Source organism: Saccostrea cucullata, unplaced genomic scaffold (assembly GCF_032062105.1).
Source record: "Saccostrea cucullata isolate Sc308-1 unplaced genomic scaffold, CSIRO_AGI_Scuc_v1 ctg825, whole genome shotgun sequence".
NCBI lineage: Eukaryota > Metazoa > Mollusca > Bivalvia > Ostreida > Ostreidae > Saccostrea > Saccostrea cuccullata.
Window position 1 is genome coordinate 46,192 of NW_026941377.1, and position 22,249 is coordinate 68,440.

At 34.4% G+C, this 22,249-nt stretch overlaps 3 protein-coding genes across 9 annotated transcripts in view; 1 reads left to right on the forward strand and 2 right to left on the reverse strand.

Annotated features, from left to right (window-relative positions):
- LOC134257721 (uncharacterized) overlaps positions 1-22,249 on the reverse strand; it is a 62,290-nt gene that overhangs the window by 1,148 nt on the left and 38,893 nt on the right. For 5 of the 7 annotated variants that reach the window (XM_062740315.1, XM_062740314.1, XM_062740319.1 and 2 more), the window contains 10 exons: positions 20,931-21,659; positions 16,462-16,606; positions 15,886-16,198; positions 15,464-15,554; positions 15,254-15,340; positions 14,838-15,035; positions 14,590-14,680; positions 12,899-14,449; positions 11,835-12,045; positions 11,481-11,516 (listed from right to left, as the gene is read on the reverse strand). In XM_062740315.1, the coding sequence (XP_062596299.1) occupies positions 11,481-11,516; positions 11,835-12,045; positions 12,899-14,449; positions 14,590-14,680; positions 14,838-15,035; positions 15,254-15,340; positions 15,464-15,554; positions 15,886-16,198; positions 16,462-16,606; positions 20,931-21,659 (3,452 nt within the window). Of the gene's footprint in view, positions 1-10,471; positions 10,505-11,011; positions 11,073-11,480; positions 11,517-11,834; positions 12,046-12,898; positions 14,450-14,589; positions 14,681-14,837; positions 15,036-15,253; positions 15,341-15,463; positions 15,555-15,885; positions 16,199-16,461; positions 16,607-20,930; positions 21,660-22,249 lie in introns of all 7 variants that reach the window. The other 2 variants (XM_062740316.1, XM_062740317.1) reach the window with 2 other exon arrangements.
- Positions 2,700-5,707, forward strand: LOC134257719 (uncharacterized). Its single transcript, XM_062740312.1, has 2 exons — positions 2,700-3,082; positions 4,662-5,707. The coding sequence occupies exons 1-2, from the start codon at positions 2,718-2,720 to the stop codon at positions 5,704-5,706; spliced, it is 1,410 nt and encodes a 469-aa protein (XP_062596296.1). The 5' UTR covers positions 2,700-2,717; the 3' UTR covers position 5,707.
- Positions 7,098-8,760, reverse strand: LOC134257718 (uncharacterized). The gene is made up of 3 exons (XM_062740311.1): positions 8,180-8,760; positions 7,366-7,909; positions 7,098-7,118 (listed from the first exon to the last, which is right to left on the reverse strand). Exons 1-3 carry the CDS (start codon positions 8,758-8,760, stop codon positions 7,098-7,100), a joined length of 1,146 nt encoding a protein of 381 aa, XP_062596295.1.

Here is a 22,249-nt window from a genome sequence, read left to right on the forward strand (position 1 = left end):
AAATATCTTCTTAGAAAAAAGAACAGAGAAAATTTTGCTTTGTATAAATATTTTTGACCAGGAAAAGCATTCTGTTTTACTTTCATCTCTCTCATCAAAAAGTGACCTAGTTTATATGTTCAAAGCAACTACTTTATATCCAATTATCTCTTTCTAATAGGAACTACAAAGTCTTTATTGGCCTATAAAGTAACTACTGTTACAGTATCATAAAATGGTATTTAAGAGATAAATCAAATAGATATATTTAAAAATTTTGCTAAGTGAGCAAAACAGAAGCAATTTTATAAAACTCTTGTGTACAGTGATCTTATTTTGTTTCAAGTCTAGCAAACTGCACACATTTCCAATATAAGTATAAATCCATTTCTGAAGAGACCTATCTAATTACAGTACAGGCAACGCGGATCCCGTATTAGACCGCGTCCCCTCCGCGGTGTATTAATCCTTTCCGCGTTACACCGTCGCGGGTTTTGATCGCGGTGCTACCTGAGACCGTGTTTACACCGCGGCGGGGCCCGCTACCGTTATTCTTCAGCTTAGATGTTCTTACCTGTAAAGTATTGTCGATTTTTAATCGTGTCGAAATGGGGGGGGGGGGGGGGTTACGAGCACATTAATATTATATATTTATACCATTACATGGATTCTTTAAAAATTCATTTTTAAGTTTTATCAAATTGTTTAATAAAATACATCTTTCTTTTTTTTTTTTTACCAATGGTCACTCAAAATCAATTCTCAAAAACGTCTGTTAACAGCAATACATGTACAGTATAGGATGAAATAAAGTCGAATAATTTATCGAATATATTAATTTAAAGTTTATTTTCAAAATCAGTAATCTCACCCCAAATGATCTTCAAATTGCTAAAAAGGTATAATTAAAATTTAAAGAATGCCATGATATCGCTTCTCTTTATATGCACTGTAATCCGGTGTTCACAATTAGCCCGTGCAGTTGCAGTTACATGTAGCTATGTGTTTATTTATCTGCGAGATTATATCAGTCATTTGGTTTCATTTAGAAAAGTACCGTTACTTCTGTATACATGTCTGTTATAAATAATAGCATGAAAAACGATGATAGATAGTGATGCATAATTACAATTAAATTTTAACAAAACACGCCTAAGTGTAGGAATACCGTTGCTCCATTATTATACGCTACACTGTAAGACTATGAACTAAATATCGATTTTTTTTTTTGGGGGGGGGGGGGGTTCTTGTTAATAAAATAATCACAGGTATTTCTATTCAGAATATCAATAATATCATAGCTAGTATTTGAATATATTTCTATTTTCTGCTCTTTTCGAAAATTACTGTAAATCACTTTTTATTCGCGAGAACTTTATTTCCGCGTAATTACGCGAGACGGTATGCTCGCGAAAATTTAATTCTCGCGTATAATAGAATTCCTTAAGATTATATAGAGCGACGACCACAATTCGTGAAAATTTTGTCTCGCTTATAAAGAATCAATGACAATCTCGCAAAAATAAAGTGTCGCGAAAATATAGTGATCTACAGTACTAAAATCATGCTTATGAACATAAACAAATTTCTGATTTCTCCGGTTCAAATAAAACACAAACACAAATATGGGCCCTTAAAATATTTGAACACACAACACAGAAATTAACTTATTTTAATCAGCAAGGTGCCATGCTTCAAGTTTTCAGATGTCTGTGTAACCGTTCGGTTTTCCTCAGGTAAGTTTGGTGAGGAGTGGAGCTTACTCGAAGCGGATGAGAAGCCCCGAGGGAACGACGCTGTCTGGTGTACATACTACCTATATACACAGGATGTTACCTGAGTGTATTACCTGTATGCGTTTTCCTACGACACTGTAAAACGAAGCCGTTTTTTTTTCCCTGTATAGCTCATGAATTGAAATGCATGAAATAAAGAATGTTTTTGTTGCAGACAGAATCCTTTTCAAAATTTTTGTTTCAAATAAATATTTTCAATAATTCGACAATTTTAATATACTGTGTTTTTCTTAATCAAATTTTATAACAAAAATACATTTTATTTTACCACCAAAATCTGTCGTTGTAATCTGGCGACAAAAAGGGAAGTAATTCAAATTACATGTCATGTACATATGCTAAACGAAAGAAGAAAGTGGATCATAAACAAGTCTCTCGATAAATAACAATAAAACTTAGACAAATGGTCAATAAACTGATAAATCAGCGGTAGTTTTATTCGCTAGACTTAAGAAATTGATATACTGATCAAAAAGGAGGAAAAACGATCATGCACGTGCCTTAATATTGTGATATTTTTCTTCTCTCTATCTCCCCCTCTCTCTCTCAATCTTCTAACTGGTACAGATATAAACAGACACGAAATAACATAGTAATGGATCATTATTTGATTTAATTAATATCAAATACTTCATTAATTTGTTTTAAAAGTTTTTTTTTTTTACTTTTATTCTTTTTATACACTCCGTTTAAAAAAAAGCAACAATAATTTGACACAAATTCCAAGGCTAATTTCGCATCTGAAAATGATATCGATGAAATAATAATGAAACAATGAATCAAATGTGTTGTTGAATGGCTAGACAACGATGTGCACATCCAGCGAGCGTTACCCAAGGTATTCCGGATTTTCGTAATGTTTGCTTGTAAGAGTTATCGTTCCTGCGGGACGGTATATATAAACTTCCGGTTAGTCTTCGAAGCGAAGAAAATTAGAAAAACATGGGAAAATATTATTGTTGTGTCACAAAATGTCACAATTTTAGTGGCAGGGTTGGTTCATTTGGAAGGCAAGTAACTTTACATAAACTTCCTAAAGAAGTATACACAAGACGTGCGTGGATTCGCTTGATCAGTAGAAAAAACTGGAAGCCCAGTAGTTACACTCGTGTGTGCTCAGATCATTTCAAAGATGGTGTCGGGCCAACTTCCCAGGACAGAAATAAAATACCGAGCGAAAACCTGCCTCAAAAACAGAAAAAGGTATTTGTAAGAAGGGATCCACCCAAGAGAATATGCAGTGGCCCAGAACGTGCAGACAATTCAGTTCATACCACAGACAAAGCAGGGATATTGAATCACCATTCGTGAGTACTACACTGTACATCATGCAGCATTTAGTTGCTATCTAATACTTGAAGAAAAAATGAACTCATAGATTAACAACCATAATCATTCTGAAGTACGATAAACATAAACACATATCTATTGTTTATATGAAGTGTTTATAGGCAACTATTTTAATTAAGAAATAAATAACAAGTTTATAAACTTCAATGGGAATTGAAGTGGGTCGGTCACGTGATCAAATCCTGTGAAGGCCGAAGGCCTTCTCAGAAGATTTGATCACGTACCGACCCACTTCAATTCCCATTGAAGTTTATAAACTTGTTATTTATTACTTATATATACATTTGAGACAGACATTTGAATATTTTCGAATTTAAATTATTGCACTAACCGTCCGTCGTAGATTTTAAAAAATGATGCAAGGTGTAAATCGGTTTGCATGGCGGTTACGCTTTGAATTCATTAGGCTAAGGAATCTATTTCGAAGGGAATATCTTGTGAAAGGCTACTTGTGATCAGTAATAGCGAACAGATTGTTGTCTGGGAATATTTTATTCGTGAAAAATGATAATCGATGCTGAAAATACACAAGAAACACGTCCGAAGTTTGATGATAAAAAGTTGGAGGAATATTTCGGTCGCTGGAAAGGGATGGATGGATCCGATGGACTGACACACTTGTCCGAGCCATTTAGGATTTGCAATTTGATCAAAAACATTCCACGGTTTCAGTAACTAAAGGCATACTTATCGTAAAACACTGATAAACACGGAGACACTGGCGACAGCTTTACATTGAACTACGAAAACGCCGAGGTGTTTGGCAGCTGTTCATGGTATGATTGCAAAGATATTTTCCAACAGATTTAGGCCTACACATTTATCGTGAGTAAAATTCAAAGATAAGATAAAAGTTTATCATGAAAAGTGAACCAAAGGTCTATCCAAAAAATAAGGATGAACGTTAGAGACTGTGCAGCTGACAAAAGTGAAGAAAATTGTAAACAAACGCTAGGCTCCTAGTTTTCTCTATGTATACACATGTTGAATCGATAGCCCAAAAACTGTATGAAATACTTGTTTACATTTAAAATAAAATAATTATCATTTTACTTGCTTATTTTATTCATTTTTATACATGAAAAGCAAGTAGAGTAGGTTATTTTATAATTTATGTACCTGTAGATATTATTGCGCCGTGTGATTAGGTCATGTATTGACCTCTGACCTCTGACAAACTTCATACAGAATTGAAGATATTTTCTCTCTGTATGTTTATACAATGGAGAGATACCACAAATGTATATATTTAACAGTATGGGGCTCATGCACCACCCACTTCCCTTCTTAATTTATTAATTACAGTGATTTGATTTACATTTAGAAGAATGTTTACTGTATCAGAATATCTTCTGAATGTTTTTATATGATTTGACATCTAATGTAATTTTTTAAGCTGACCCGGTTAATGTAGTTAGAATAATCCAACTGTGTCTCGGGGGTCCGTAGGACATTTATCATTTTAACGATAGAACATTCTATCTACGGTTTATTAATGGATTGAACTGCTGAAACTGTTTTTTACTAAATTTGTAGGTATTCTGCTACTGAATTGGTTGATTTGATGGCGCATGAAGAACCCAGTGCATCAGGAAATATGTCCAAAGAAATCCAAACCTTTTCACAGTCCTTAGTTTCTGTTGGAATAGATACCAACCTACCGGAGATTACGATTGAGGCGATACAACATTCTAATGAGTTGATGATGTTTTACACAGGAATGACTGACAGTAACACTTTTTTCGCAGTATTTTATTCGCTAATGGAACAAGGAGCAGACAAGCTGTCAACAGAGGTTTTGGGCACAATGAATAACAATAAGTTAGGTCGTAAAAGAAAACTGAGAAGGGTAGATGAATTTTTGTTAGTGATGATGAGACTTAGATTAGGATTACTGTTGAAAGATCTTGAATTCCGTTTTAAACTGTCTTCAAGTGCTGTGTCAAAAATTTTCAATTCCTGGATACTTTTTATGTATGAGTGCATGCAATCTCTTGTTTTTTTGCCAGAGCTTGAAGTTTTGAAGCTACATGTTCCTAAATGTTTCAAAAATTTTTCAGACACACGTGTAGTTTTAGACTGCACTGAGATTTTCATCCAAAGTCCATCTTCTTTAGAAAACAAGTCCCTGACTTTTTCTAATTACAAATCACACGACACATTCAAAGCATTGGTTGGAGTAAGTATGACAGGCGTTGTTGTTTTTATTTCAAAACTCTGGCCAGGATCAGCTTCTGATGTTGAAATTACTAGAAATTGTGGTTTGATACATCTTCTTATGCGAGGAGATGCTGTCATGGTTGACAAAGGTTTTATTCATATAGCTAAAGATTTGAAATGTAAAGGTGTTAAACTTTATTGTCCGCCTTTTAAATCAGAACTCCAGTTTAGTAGGAGTGAAGTAGAAACTACTCGTAGAATAGCTTCTGCGAGAATTCATGTAGAACGCAAGATGGAACAGATAAAGAATTTTAGAATTCTACAGGGTATTATGCCTTTAGCAATAAGTGACTTTGCTGACCAAATATTCTTTGTGTGTACTGCTCTTACCAACCTTCTACCACCCCTGGTGTCTGAATAAATTACTGGTACTTACGCTGTGATATGTTTTATAAAAAACTGAAATAAATTGTTTTACTTTAATTTTATTTCTTAATCTTACTTTAATATGAACAGTACGTATCACGTGTATATTTTACATATACATGTACCCATTAACCTGGTCCCAGGATCATGAAACATCTTAAGTTTAAGTCAAAATCTTTATTTATTATAAAGTGTTGTAAAGGTTGAGCACACCAAAATTAAAATATTTTTCAATATTGCTTCTCAAAAGAGTTTTCATCTGCAAATTTCTAAATAAATTCCTCAATTAATGAATATTTTATAGGTGATAGAAAATTTGATTTAAGTCTAAGTTTTTTCATGATCCTGGGGCCAGCTGATGTATGATACATGTTTATTCATACATGTACCCGTATGTTGTACATTTGTATAAAAATATTTTTTTAAATTTTGGATCGATCAACTTAAAGCTGAACACTACTCATAAAAGGCATAGTTTGCCATATTTTTTTTCTCTTAGTCATCACTATCCCTATAATTAACCCCTTGCATAAGTCCAGACCTCTTTAAACAGTTTAGAGTTCTTTGCTGCACATTCTCATCTGTGTGGACACACACTTGGCATTACCGTGTTATTCTGTCAGGATGGAATTATGAAATTTTATGCCATTATTTAAAGCCAGGGGAAAAGTAACATCAAATATACAGGTTTTATAACAGTGTGCTTGTATTTATTTATGAGTAGTGCTCAGCTTGAACAATTTTATACATTTAAAAGTATGGTGCATCTCAGTAACTAATATTTACAGAAAATCAGAAAAACAGTGAATAAAATATTTAAGTGTAAAACAGATCTTTAAACAAAGAAGACATATGTACTAAAACTGTAAACTCTCTCATCACCAGTTTAATATTGAAGTTACACTCATGGTTTGTCATTAAGGATGAAAACATATGATTCATCAATGTCAATATTGTCAAATGACACATGATATTTAAGGACATAAAAAAATGGACATGGCTATGATTTATCATTTTACACAAAATGATGCAAATCAAAGGATCAAAAACCTTTGTCTTAGTTTTTCAATTTTGGAAAGAGCTCTTCAATATAGAATTTTTTTAGCTTTATGAGTAATGATTCCCAAAAAGAGATGTCAAATTGGATGGGAATAACTAAAAAGTCTTTGATCGTATAAATAACAAAATCACATCTCTCCATTTGACATACACCCATTTGACCCTGCACCTGGGTATAATATCTATGACTTTTCTTCAACTGAATTGTATTTGTATCATCAACATAACAACAAAATGTTTTATCCTTGCACGCTTCTAAAATAGTACACTGTCTCCACTTAAAAGGACACTTTACTTCCAGAAGATATTTGTGTTTTTCAAACTTCACTAAACCATCAGGGCTTGCACCTAAGTAAGAGCAATGTGTATACAAAACCAGCCCCATATCTTCAACAATGACATTCTGTTTTTTTTTCAATTTCATGTGAGCTATGTACCTTTTTTTAGCAATGGGTTCTTGCTTAATCCCCCAATTCACAGCACTATTTTCTAAAGGTTTACCCTGACCCAAGAGTCTACATATGACATTTTCTGATTTTGTGAAATCTTTTTTTGTTTTAATTTCATGAAAATTTGAAGCTGTTATACGAGCTACTCGAGCTGAAACCCACAAAGGATTGTTATGTTGCCCTTTAGTTCGAACTTCAATTTCATCAACTATTTCTTGACTGCATGTTGATATAAAAGTAAGAAAGTCAGATTGAGACATATTTTCATCTTGAACAGTTTTTTGTAAAGCAATGTATTTGTCAGAAAGGTGAAGAATGTGGTCACTAGTCTCTACTTCTTCAAAATGAGCAATATTGAGGTCACTCTGTACATCAATATTGTTATTAGCACATGGGGGAAGAATGTAAAAAATAGCAGCACGTGAGTTATTTCCAAGTTTTGCACACAATGAGTTTCTAAATTTTATACTATCTACTTTATAATTCACCGTCTTTTTTTTCTTTACATTTTCTCCAGATAATTTGATCTTCTTGAAACTCATGTCTTGCACAGGTTTAGTATCTTTCTTTCTTTTGCTGGGTCGATTCCACTCGCAAGGCTTTGAAGTGCATGGAACATCATCGACTGCCACAGGGCGGCCTTCCAGGGCAAACAACAGTCCGGCAACATGGGTACATCCTTCACCAAGGCTGCAAATACATATTTACATAATCATATGTACATGGATTCATATCAGCTATCAGAGTTTATAACATATACCAATTTAATTAAATAATGCTATTCACTGAGATATTAAAAATTAATTTTTTTTGTTCATTATTAGAATTATTGTTTTATGAATGCATGCATAATTAAATAAATAATGGGAAAAATAATCTATTTATTTCATAATTTTAATTTGACATATTTATATTATTTAAGAAAGTGATTTTAATTTAGCTAATACTGGTAATTCATACCCTGCTGGGCACGTGCAGCTTGCTTTCTGGACGTGAAAAGGGGTTTTCTTTGTCATTAGGATCCACTGCTCATACACACCCTGCTTCATTGAAGGATAACATTTTGATCGTATATAGCAATACTCGCTGCCAGGACTTATCTCATTCATCATAATCTTATGTATGTAGCCCTCTTTGAAAAAATTTAATCCTCTAATATATTGCCTATAGCACTGCATTTTTTTGGCATCGACAGTCCTGTGGTTACTGTGAATCAAATAATTCTCCACATCTTGAATTTTAATTTTGGGAAACATGTCCGATTTACCTGCCCAACCTGAATGCAGGTCCTTTATATCTGGTACAGGTACATCTGAAGTTTGACACGACTGATGTGTGGGTATTTGACTGGGCGTAGTGCACGAACGATCTTTTATTGCCTTCACTACACGTTGGGCGAGTTCCAGCTTGTTGCCACTCACTTTTATGTGATTTACTCGCAGAAATGTTTGTATTTGGGATTTCTGATATTTAAGTATGTCTTCCACAGTGGTATTAAATGATAACGGCAAGTCTGTGCCTTCATTACGTAGTGGTTCCATCGCATTGTTTGTAATATGGCGCTATGGAACTCTTTACCGGAAGTGTACATACCGTCCCGCATGAACGATAACTCGTATAAGCAAACATTACGAAAGGAGGGAATACTTTAAGACAGGTGTGAAACCCCCAGGGCATGCAGTTTCCTGCTCAGGCACTGCTAATCCCTATACACAGGAAATGATCGCGGCTAATACTTAATACACAAAGAAACAGAATTTGTCAAAGAAAACAAAAATATATGAATTTTTGCATTGAATATTTATTAATATAAACTATAATTTCGTCTGTGAAGTTTATCATTACACCTGCACATCCTATCTTATCTATTGAACACGAAAATCGAGAAATATTAAAATTAAAAAGAAAGACATTGTATGAAAAAGTAAAACATGTTAATGTGAAGGTGAAAAACGATATTTTTTCTTGATCTCTTGTATAAAGTTCACGTGCTCAAAGTTAACTCTCGTCATCGAATGCTTTCCGGTCATTTGACAATTTGAGAAAAATGCCTGCACATTTATATAAAAGAGGGAAATACATCAAAGAAAATTAATTAATTAAATTAAATTAATTTGGGAACAGAACATAAACGATGAGAAATAAAGAAGAATAGAACTTTTTCTTGATATCTTGGATAAAGAAAATTTAAGTTCACGTGCCCACAACATGTAACTGCAAATGCTCGTCATCGGATGTTTTCCGGTAATTTGACACTTTAAGAAAAAGCCTGTACATTTTATATACAATAAATCGAAATTAATTAATAAACAATATGAAGATGTACATTTTTAAAAAGATGTACATCTTTTTTTCCAAATGAATGCAGAAAATCGTTCATCGAAACTTAAACAGTCCGAGTTCAACATTTATTACAGTTTGCATATAATATGAAGATTAAAAAAAAACTAATTAAAATTTCTAGTATTTAATTTTGTTTCTTGATAGATTCTTAATAACACAAAATAATTAACCAATTACAAAGACGTAACAATTTAATAAAATTTTCTATTCAATTTCAAAGATTGATATGTAATTTTAGAAACAAAAATAAACTTATTTTTTCTTAGTTTAAATTCTATTCATAGCAAAATTTATTAATAAACACACGGGTTTTTTTTTTGTTTGTTTGGTTTTTTTTTTTTTTTTTTTTTTTTTTTGTTACAGGAAAAATTCGCAAATTACAATTCGGGGAGATAACTCCCGTTTGTTTACGATACTAATTGTCAGTAATTGATCGATGATTTAACCGCGGCGGGGACAGGTAAGTGATGAATTTCCCGCGGAGGGAACGCGGTTTACCTGTCTACCTGGCCAAATACCGCGTTGTGATTATACCGCGGCGGGGACGCGGGAAATACGGGATCCGCGTTGCCTGTACTGTACCTAGTAAGTAATTAAAAAGTGTTGTATGTACCTTCAGAAACAAATTTCAGAGCAATCCAAACTGTACTGCAGTTTTCAATTTAACTAGGAATCAAATTAACATGTACTTGAAAAATTCATTTAGAATAATACTTATTGTAGTTATATTTTTTTCAGTACACACAAACTAAAAAAATCAGCTCTATTTCCTCTTGTGCTGCTATAAGCTTACTTTGATTCATAAAGCAAGAAAACTATAGCAGATTGGATTGCTACTTTATAAAATTGAACATCAAAACTGCAAAGAAAGCAAAAGTTGCAAACAGTGCAATTTTCAGCATGCTATACCTGACACCAATTGTGTGTATTTCTTGTTTATCCCTGATCACAAAAAATAAACAAAAAGAACATTAGCAAGACAAAGAGGGGGGTTTCTGGTTTGGATGAAGTGTACAAAAGGGAAAGAGGCATGCAAACATGAACAGGTTTTTTGTTGAAGGTCCTGTGAAAGATGACAACAGATTCTTTGAAGCAACAGAGAGGTAAGGAAAAAAATGATGCAACCTTATTTTATATTTTATGGAAAATAGGGGGCTACTATTTTTTTTTTATAAAATGTTATTTAGAAAAAAAATAAGCAACTAACAATGTATGTTTATCTTAAACAAAAAGTAAAGATGTTTCTTTTAATTTTGAATAGAAAAGAAAGTCACAGAAGGTTATTTCTGTGTAAAAAGACAAAAATCATGCATATAATGTGTACTACATGACCACAATCTTATAAGACATGAAAAAATGGTGCAAGGACAGAAAGACAAATGGTGATTACATTAATTTATAAAACAACACAAGGAGGAACTGCATGACATGGCGGCAGACAAGATGTACCTTGGTCTGTGAGGAGTTGAAAATGAGTTGATGATGAAATGAGTAAATGAGTCGAAAATTCCTAATAAAAGAAAACAATTCAACTTTTATGACACACAGTCCCTAAAGTGCTGTATCAAGTTTAATGCCCTATCTTTAGTAAGGCTATTTCTTAGATAATTTATTTCTGTTCTAAAATTAATTTGCCATCACATAAACATTGTTAATTGTTGAAATGCTGTCATTTTAGTAAAAAGCAGTTTCAGCCACGAATCCACCTGATGGGAATGCAAATGCTATGGCCACAAAGCAGCAATTTCAATAACAATATCAATTCACTCAAAAGCTAATAACTGAGATAAATGGAAATGATCATGATCACAAATGAATGAAAATCAAGAGGTTTGAACTAAAGAGTGCTAATGAAGAGCCCTACAGCTATATAAGAGATGAAACACCGAGAATGGATGGAAGATCAAGAGATACATACCGCAGGCTGCTGTTGCATTTTATCATACAAGTTTTCCTGCAATTCAAATAATATGGATGCCATAATCAGCAAACAAAACAATAAATTCTTGCACTACATGACCCAAAAAGAAATGAATTTTCAGGTGTCATTCTTCAAGAAAACTTAAGTTAATGCACACAGAATTATTAGCACTATAGATTAGTAGCATTTTAATGGTGATCCATCTTTTTTTCAGTAAAAATATCATAGTGTGCTAATTTAACTTTAGTTACCACTAATAAAATAACATTGCCTGATCTCAAAGACTAAATTTTACAAACTATAACACAAAATACTCAAAAGGATATATTTAAATATTTATGTAATACATACATCTGAACCACTCCTTCTTGGTTGCACCTCCTTTTTGGGTGAAGGGGTCACGCCATGGAATGAAGCAGTGCGCTTGACATTTGACCCCGGTCTTGGCGTGTAGTCATCAAACTGGTTACCATGGCGACTGTGGGCGGAGTGATGTGAGGGGGTGGAGGGTGCAGATGATTGGCGGTGCTGAGAGACATTCACTTTCTGGTCTGAACCAGATCTATGGAGGTAAAAACGCACAAAGGTCAAGGGTCAACAGAGGAGAATAAGGAATTGACAATATAATGCACCTGCAAGAATTAATCATTGAATAACTGGTTTTAAGACAACACAGGGAAAAATTACGAATTTTTAAATTGGTAATTTAAAAAAATTATTCAATTTTATTTTATTATGAATGCCGTGATTATGATGATAGAACTTACAGTATTGATAGATAAAACATTGATGGAAAGATGGAAAGATTAAAGAATCTATTTCACTATCAGAAAGAGTTTCAGGGTTTTATCTACAATTAATCCTGTTTTTACACTATTTTAGGGTCTTAAAAGATCCACTTCCTAACATATATATTTTAAAAGTCTTTAAATAATTTAGTATTTTAACAGGCTTCTTTGAAATTCAGTCCTTGAGGTTATATATTTTTTTATGAAGATATTTTCCCCCAACATCAAAGCAATTGCAAATCTGCTCTGAGTGTTGTATAAGGGCACACTATCAAGACTCCACTTGACATGAAGTATGGTTTTATATCACAATACACATCGTGAAGAAACTATAATATCAGACAGAAACACAACAAAAAGAGAGAAAGAAATTTTATCTAAGAACTACAGTAGAAATAGATACATGAATAATATATAATTTAGGAAATATAGTAGAAATGACTACATAAATAAAAATTCTAATAGAATATGTTAAAATAATCTACAAAGGCAGTTTCTTTTAGAGCACATGCATTATTAAATTGAAGTTTTTTTTCTTTAAAAAAAAAAGGATAGAGTGAGTATGTCAACTACAGAAGAATCTAAGGGAGAGAACTACGAGTAACATCCTTGTCTTCAGTTGTCTACCTTTTATGAGTTTTGTATGGTTTTCTATTTAGCTGTGGATCGTCTGACTGGGAGGAACTATCACTCTGATGAACTGTCCTTTCTGACACTGAATCCCCCTCACTCCCCCCACTGATCCTTCTTGGCCGATGATGCCCCTCCTCAATCCCTGGACTTTCCGACGTGGACTTTTTCTTCATTTTCTGGGCCCGACTTTGAATGGACTCCTCCTGGCTCTTGGAGAAGTTCTGAAGTTTCTGTAACAGTTTTGTTATCCCGGTGTTTCCTGGTTTCTTGTCCATATCCAGCTGCCTGGAAGCCGAGGAACTAGAAATTTCCGACACGTCACTCTCTGATCCATTGGATGGAGTCCTCCGTCTATCATTGCCAGACGGCGACATGTTTTTGGTGGGAGTTCTCCTGCTTTCACTCACGTCTTCATTGCTGTTGGTCCTTCGAGACCTAGGAGGCAAGCCAGCATGCTGATCACTTCCTTCCGTTCCTAACGAATTAGTACCAAAATTTGCACTGCTTTTGCTGGAGAATTTCTCCAAAAGTTCTGCCACTGTCCTTTTCTTTTCCGCCTTCTCTGAAGCATCTGAAGGGGCAGGGCTACTGGGTCTGCTACCGGAGGAATGTCTTTTACTAGCATCAATGATGGGAATTCCATGTACTTCCCCAGTAGGGGAATCCTTGACCCACGCTTTCTTCACTTCTCTCTTCTCCGGTTCCTTGGCGTGACTGGACACATCTATATCTTTCCTCCACTCATAGTCCTTACTTCTAGTTCTCCTGTGCGTTTGTGTTTTTTCTCTCGGTATATCCTCACTCCTATTCAAATTGTCTTTTTCACTTGCACTTTTTGATGGCTGTTCTACAATATTATAAGAATGTGGACTAACACTTCCTGCATTAGGACTTGCTTGATTCTGATTCACATCCTCATCCTGTAAATCAGACGCTTTGAAGTCTTTGCTACGTTTTCTTCTATGGGTTTTCACTGACTGTTCACTCGACTCCTGCATCCCGAGGCTGCTCTGAGCTCTCGTGATGGCCATCAGCAAGGACTCTGATGACTCTACTGTAAAAGTCTCTGACAGTTGTGAGGTAGAAGGTCCTTCGCTCTGGCTTCCTGACTGAGGCGACCGTTTGGACTCACTGGGTTGTGGCAGGCTTGGGGCAGATTCCGAACACTGGGGTTCTGTATGTAGAGTGGATTCCCTACTTCTTGGTCTCGTGTGAATTTTTGGCTGTTTGAATACACCATCTGTGCTGTTAACCGACTTTGATTTATCTGACCTAGATGGAGGTCTGTCTTGATCACTAGCACTGGATCCTTTTCGACTGGACTGTCTCTTGTCTTGGCGAGGAGATTTAATTCTCCGTTTCTGACGCTGATGACTGTCCTTCCGTCGCCTTGCAATGTCTGAACTTTCCGTGGAATCGTGATCACTGTCTGTTCTGTTGCTGTCGGTGCTAGAGGCACGTTTACGTGCGGCTTGGGACAGGGCAGCCATCAGAATATCTGAAGAGTTAGACTCTCCCAGAGAGGAAACTGCCTTCACATATATCCTAAAAGAGAAACGGAGATTTATTATAAACATGGAACAAATACATTGCACTAAAAATATTTTGAATAACATCAGGTTTATAAATCAAATTCATTTTGATTTTGTGTTTTATTAATTATGTTGTATTTTTTAAGCACTCACTTGTAAGTTAACTCTGGGTTAAGACCATGGACGAGGGCAGCCAAACCATTGATCATGGCTACTGGTTTGTCATCCACATATACTCTGTATCCTGTAAGCAAAAACATTCCATGCATTATCAATATCCAAAAGTGTCAATTTTTCATACCACTCATTCTAATTTCACTCTTCACACCTTTGAAAAAAAATATTTATGACAATAGAATTATAATTTTTTTCATATACACATGCAGCACTTATATACATACCAAGAAGTGGTTTGTTGACTTCTTTACATGAAGAGTCTAAGATTTTAGAAGGACCCCAGGATAGGACGATGGAGTTTTCTCCCTTATGCTCCATATGCAGGCTCCTGGGAGGGGTGGGGCAGCCTAACTGAGGGAAGGAGTAAAAGTACTGCTCCTCCTCCTCTGAGGGGTAGGGCGAGAGGGAATGGGGGACCGTGGCTACAATAGAAGAGAATCATTAGATAGTGAAAGTGCACAGATAATCATGTTACTCTACACCAATACTTCATTGACATGTGTTCCTTTTAAATCCCGCACTTTGCCACTTATTCTCTTCAGCTTTAATTTCATTGCATGACTTAAAATTGGGAGAACTCTGATCTAAATATTTGTTTTTAGCATAACCTATGCTATTTTGAGGAAATCAAGAAACCTACCCCATCTAGAGCCAGTATAACTGGTCTCCTCACAGCTGGAGCTTTCATCCTCCTCATACCCTGTGACTAACAATGTCTGATCTGCATCTGTAATAGAAAATTTTGAAGTTGAGACCAATTAACAAAGTCACTGCACTCAAACATGTTGAAAACTTTGAATGGAAATTCATTCTGATGTACAAATTCCTGACCCATCCTTCTGATACTGACCATTAGTGATGGAGTCCATGCCTGCGGTCATAATGCCACTTTGGAACACAACACTAGACACTGACTGTAGAGCTTGAGAGAGCTGTGCCACCTAAAAACACAATACAAACTCTGTAACTAGATGATATATATATATCAAATTAAGGATTGCTTATTTAACGTTGTTGTTAAACTGATGGATCTTTGATTCTCCTTGAATTTAAAAGAGAATCAGATTAGCAAATATTTTAATTCTCTAATTCTATCAAATTCAAAGAAAAGGACAAGTGTAGAATGACCTTTAGAATTTGAAACAGATATTACCAGGGATATACACACTATAGTCTACTCTTCATCTACACTGACTAAAACATGCACTGCCTAATTCAATAATACCCTTTCCATATGTTACAATGTTGACCTAAGTTTATGTCTGGGTATACCTGGTTCTGCAGACTAGCACATGTCTTCTCTAGCTCCCTCTGTCTCTCCTCCTCCACCGACGACAGAGACCCCAGCCTCCCGCTGTCGCCATGACGACCACCCCCTCCGATCCGCTCCAGCGTATTCTGTATCTCCTGGCTGTAGTTATAGCTGTCGTCATGGTGACTAGAATCCAGGGTGTTGCGAAACTGCTGGGAGTTGAGGACTTCGGACTTCCAGCTCTGGAGGGATTGGACTTCCTTCCATAGACAGCGTATGGCTTCCATTTGGAGTCCTCTCAAATGTCTTTCTTCATCGTACAGTTTCCGCTGCCTGAAAAATGTTCTTAATTAAAATTCTTGACGATGTTCTATCATTTTGGAATTCATGACGGAAAATGCATACCAATGTACTTAACTATGGTCATATTGATGCTAAATCAACAATATAAAATTAATTTTTTAACCTCAGGATCATATGATACAAGTCCCTTGTTTTCAGCATTCATATTGCCTTACAATAAGAATAATTATTTCAAATGTGTCTTAGTTTCACAGCCTATGAGCTAAATCTAAGAAACATAAGCTACTCCATACCTATCAAGCTCGGACCTGAGCACCACTATATGATCCTCCGCACGGCGAGCTCGGATCTCTTTGCGTACTGACACCACCTCTGGGTTATGCTCCCGAGCCCAGAATCCACGCCATGTTGCCTGTATTAAGGTTGCTGCCCTGTGGTCTAAAAGAAAAATTGTAATATTTTCATAGAAGGTCAACACATCATTTTTAAAAATCTTCTATAAATCACCTTTAATTTGTGAGAACTTAATTTTTTTCATAAATTAATTACGCGAGTCTGAGTGCTCGCAAAAAATTTGATTCTTGCATATATTAAGTACAATCATGTAGTCCTCAATATTATCTAAAGAGCATAATCACATTTCCTGAAAAATGTTGTCCTGTTATAATAATGAGTAAATGACTTTGAAAATTCTAGCAAAAGTGAGGAGTCAAGAAAATTAATAATCTACAGACAGTATTGTGAGATCTCGTGGATTCTTCTCTCTTAATCATCTAAACCTTACAAAGTACAAACTGTACAAATCATATATTGCATCTGAGTATTTTCCATTTTATAGTAATAATTGAAATCAATTGAAATTGTAAATCAACATAAATACATTGTTAGAATGAGATAAATTTATTTATGTGTTTATGAATAAGAACAAATAAAATACTAGTATGTATGTTTTCTTCATGTTGTTGGAGCACCTACCTCTGACAGTTTTATTATACCAAGGCATATTGCCAACAGAATTTGTTTTTCATAAATCAAGCAACAGATAGAATTCAAGATATATCCATAGGACACAAAAAATCACATTATTCTCAAACACTTCCCACAATAAAATCACTCTTATCACTATTATAGATGCGCATTTGTGAATTAGAAATTCTTTTCCTCATGTGTTTACAGTACTAAAACACAATCTCTATTTAGAAGGGTCGGAATGAGAATTAATTCATATTGACATGGTCAAAACAACGACTATGAAACACAGTTACACCATAACTTGGGGGATTAAGAGGGGGGACTTTAATCATGATTAAGGTTATTTAAAAACACAAAATCCATAACAATGAAATGACAGATACAAATAAACTGTCATAGAAAAAAAACATTGCCGTTTTTATAGATTTAAAATTCAAATCTTTCAATCCTTATAAAGAGCCAGATTGGTTAAATTTAAAACTGATTTAAAATGAACTTTGATTTTTAAAAGTATCAATTATCCCTTAGAGAGACTCTTTGAAGTTAATCCAAACATTTCCGTTATAAAACCCAAGATTATCAGTGATTATCCAATTAAACAGCCTTTGTTAATAAGGTTCTTGGCTTTATGTAGAATATAGTTCTCTCATAAGGTCTGTGACAAAACCATTCACTGTATTTTTGTGTCTTACCTAATTGGATCAAGAGTGGTCTGATTTCAAGATTAAAAACTTTTACTATGACGTTATACCAGTAGAAGATCTATAGCTATCATGAAAATTGAAAATGAAAACTGTTTTCTGTTGACCTAATTTTAATTGGACCAAATATTACTAAGAACAACTGTTGTTTTGAAAATAATATTCCTGTGAAATGTTTTTAAGGCTTAAATTACATGTTTAAAAAAAATAAAATTGGAAATATTAAATTAAATCGAAAGTCTATTCACATCAGAGATTTTTTCATCATTGACAAGCAGAATCAGAAAATATATAATATAGGTACTTTCATATAATATCAAACATATGCAGATATGCATAAAATTTTTGAGTCCCAAAATCTTTCATTCCTCTGAAAATACACTATAATATGGACCACATACAATACACATAAGAGTAGCATTATCATACAAATACATACAATCATGCATAGATCATGTAGATATGTCCTTGTCTGTATGTTATGTTGGCAAATGCATGCATGGCTATACATCTATACTAATTAATGTGTTCATACCTATTTCGACTAATTGAATTCATGAAAACTTCTGATAATTCAAGCTAATACAATGAGAATTTTTCCCAAAATACAAATTAGTCATTTAAACAAACATGAAAATAAAGGCCATCAAGTTTCCATGGAAACAGATTGCAGCTTCGTCTGTGTCTGCTTAGCAACAACTGCCATTACTTCTAATATACTGGAGTTCTATATTACCAGACTGTGCAATAAACCCACATAAAAAATAGAAATATTGCCAATATTGGAGATAGAAGAGACAGTTTTGTAACTAATCGATGTCACAACAGACTTAAGTTTGGCTCATAAGTTACGTAATTTAAAATAATAACCTTGAACATGTCGAAGACATTCATTCAAAATGCTCAAGCATGCTCTTCAGACCAAGAAAACAAGAAGAAAAAAAAATTAAGCCAAGTACGGAGTAGTCTGTTCAAATATTAAGATTAGTGCAGACTTTTAAATATCACCTAAATGTATCAATATGCCCTACATTTGATACTTAAATGATAACAAAAAATTGCAACCCCTTTGAACATGTTGAAAACTTATGGACATTATACATTTGAAACTGCTTCAAATTTTGAAAAAAAAAAAATTAAATCTTACAATTTATTCCTCAATAAATCAATTCATTCAGTTGATATTATAAAGACATTCAAATTTTCTTTTATGCATGTTTTCAATCAATCATTTGGTGTAAGTTTGTTGCAAAAAATTTTGATAATAAATAAGACAAGGTTATCTGAGCTGAAGTTGCTAACATTGAAAACTCATTTTAGATCTCCATTTATCAAATTTTTCACAAATCCTGCTTTAGAAATGGGAACTTGTAAGCACTTCACAATATGTTGTGTTCTCAACTTAATACAAAAACTTCTGAAAATTAATAGTATGCAGGTGATTTTTTGACTCTCAAAGCAAACTAACTTCTTAGGAAATTCACTCCCATGTCAACACAGTCATTCAAAGCAATTGGAAACAAATTACTGCAGAATTTAGTGTTCCTAAAATCTTTTTCTTAACCACCAAGTTTTAATCATCATGAATTTCATTCTAATAATCAACACAAGGTCTTGCAGTTTCAAGAATGGTACTGACAAAGGCAGAATAGATATGAAGCAACAGTATTAATGCATAAAGATTAGGACATCAGTATTGTCAAATTTCACATTGTCGAGGTATATTCCAAGAACAGCCCTCTTTCTTCCAATATTAAATTTCATAAAATGTAAACATGGCTACTATTTTGCTTCATAAGGGATAGAAAATGAAAACCATATCCAACACACAATCAAAAAATCAAAGCATTCTTTTTCTCTTTTTTTAGGTCAACTGTCAGAATATATTTTAAGCCCCTATGCTGAAGAAAAAAGCCTTTCTATCTATCAGTCTGCAATCTATTAATGTCATAAATATACACTAATACAAATACGTAGGAATCATGAGAGAAATTTGCCATATAGTTATCTATCTTCAGCATGTTTAGCAGAAATAATGGAAAGGCATGAAAGAAAATTGTCATATTATTAACATGTATAATTATCTAATGTTCAGCATGTTCAGCAGCAATGATGGAAAGGTTTTAAATAACAAAGATGTCAACTGGTCACATATAATACGTCATAATTTCCAGAATTGTTCACCCAGAGTACATGAAGCTTGCACGAATTGCAATTAATGCATGACAATACCTGACATAAATTGTTATTTATGGAGAGGTGCTAGACATGTCATTTCTGCAGGTCAGTCCGCACTTATTTGATCTCAGCATCAGCTTCAGTACTTTGGAATGGCAAATCCATAAATACCGTCGATCGACCATCATTAAAGGCATGACAGTTGGAGATAATTTCAAAGATTTTATGTCTGTCCTTCAATTAACCTGACCTATAGTCAATATTGGGAATTACTCATTTCTGTACCTGATGCAATACATTATTGATGGATTCATTTCACAAATCCTTAGGGCAGTCTTTCGAGTCTTTTATTTGTACTGATCGAGCCTTTAAACAAAAAAAATGCTTTGTGGTTAGGGAAACTGGACATTGGCCAAAAACAGTCTGTGGCAATAAAAACATGCTGACATATGTAAGATATATAGGTATACATGTATGTATTTAAATATAAAGCTGACTTAAGATGCCTGTCATCATGTTTTGTGGTAGTTTGCAATCACACCATGCAATACTGGGACTGCCTTTAGTGCTGATGTCATATGGTTGTCTGAGGTGCTTAACTTTTAAATGTTCAGTAAAAAATAGAGACAAAGTACCATTGAGGGTTTAGAAATTTCTAACACATTGTGTACACATACAATGCCATACTGTATGAATTACATACATTTAGTTACAACTCCATAATAAATATTTCTGTTAAAAAGCAAAATGTCTCTGTATCATTATTTGAAGTAGATGGGTTTCCAGAAATATTGACCAACTTTCCTTATAAACCAATTAATTTGAATCGATCAGATGTAAAATGTTATTTCACCCTCACCTGAAAATGATAACGCATTCCATAATATACTAACACTGAGGGACATAATTACCTGCATCTAAGGTAGCATCACTACTGGGTCTGGAGAACACTCCTGAATCTCTGTTTCCCTTTGACTTAGAATCTGTCCTTCTTGTTCTCGAAGACACTTTATCACTAGGTTCAGAATATTTGCGAGGGGCATATCGCCCTTTGGTGTAGTCTGACTGCGTACGTGATATAGGGGCACTATTTTTACTAGACACCGGTATACTACTGCGATCCGCGTTGTCTTTTTTACTTTGCGTTGCTTTGCGTTCTGTTCTCTGTGAAGCACTCCGCCTGGCAGAGGATTTCCGATCATGTGAAATGTCCTTAATCTTAGAAATATCCTCCACTGGAATATTTTCCTTTGGGGGCGGATTTAAAATTTGTTCAATTTGCGACACTTCCTGACTTGTGTCATAGTCATGAGCCTGCGCCGTGGGTGGCGTTTTCTTTTTCGTTCCCAAAGCCGGCTCATTTCCCGATTGCGTAGGTGGAGACACTTGAAAACTATGCTTAATTCCCTTGAACACATCAGTATTTAGAGGTTTAATTGGTCGACGGTCGTACGCATCATATCGTGTTTCCCCTGAAGTTGCAGGCCTATTGTCGGTCTGCATATAAAACGGGTAGTTGTTTAGGGGGGCGGAACTGGTTACCGCTGGCGCCGTCATCGGTCTGTTGGGGGTGGGGGCGATTTCTAGAGGTAAGTAGGTTGATTCTGAATCCAGCAGACTGGTTTGACTCTTGACATCATCTGAGAAAATAAAAAACTTGGTTCATTTCAATATTAAAAACTTCAAAGACAATCGATTTTAAGACCTACAGTTTATTATGAAGAAAATTACGGGGAAAAATACTTAAAAGAAACATGCTTATAACTGCATTGATGATTGTAAGTAAAGTGATTTTCATCCCCATGTGAATTTAACAGAATGATATAAAGAACTAAGTTTATAATGATTGCAGCAGAGTCAATTATCCCTGGCATTTCAATGTTGGTATGCTTTACTGTACAACCTGTTTAAATTAGAAGAAATTCATGATGACATTGCAGAATTTAAAAAAAAATCAGTTCTCAAATTGCTATCAGATGCACAAGCAGCTTTAATAATTGAAATTTGTTTCTATTGATTTACAGAACAAATAGATATCGTTTTCAAATTAAGCCATGATTTAAATGATTTACACAGACTGAAAATGAAATCGTAATTTAATCAAGTTGGTTATACACGTGGGAATAAAACTTTGTTGACGTTCATCAACATTAACAAAACATCCTGCTGATTTGTTGGCCTCCAGATAAATTTGTACTTTATGAAAAATGAATCAAATGCAGTTTTTTTT

What these genes read in the sequence shown, in the direction of transcription:
- LOC134257719 (XM_062740312.1), top strand. Translation starts at nt 2,718, where the DNA reads ATGGGAAAATATTATTGTTGTGTCACAAAATGTCACAATTTTAGTGGC. An exon ending in GGGATATTGAATCACCATTC is followed by an intron (nt 3,083 to 4,661) that starts GTGAGTACTACA and finishes CTAAATTTGTAG; the next exon opens with GTATTCTGCTACTGAATTGG.
- LOC134257718 (XM_062740311.1), bottom strand. Translation starts at nt 8,760, where the DNA reads ATGGAACCACTACGTAATGAAGGCACAGACTTGCCGTTATCATTTAAT. An exon ending in AGCTGCACGTGCCCAGCAGG is followed by an intron (nt 7,910 to 8,179) that starts GTATGAATTACC and finishes ATGTATTTGCAG; the next exon opens with CCTTGGTGAAGGATGTACCC. An exon ending in CTTTGTGGGTTTCAGCTCGA is followed by an intron (nt 7,119 to 7,365) that starts GTAGCTCGTATA and finishes GCTCTTACTTAG; the next exon opens with GTGCAAGCCCTGATGGTTTA.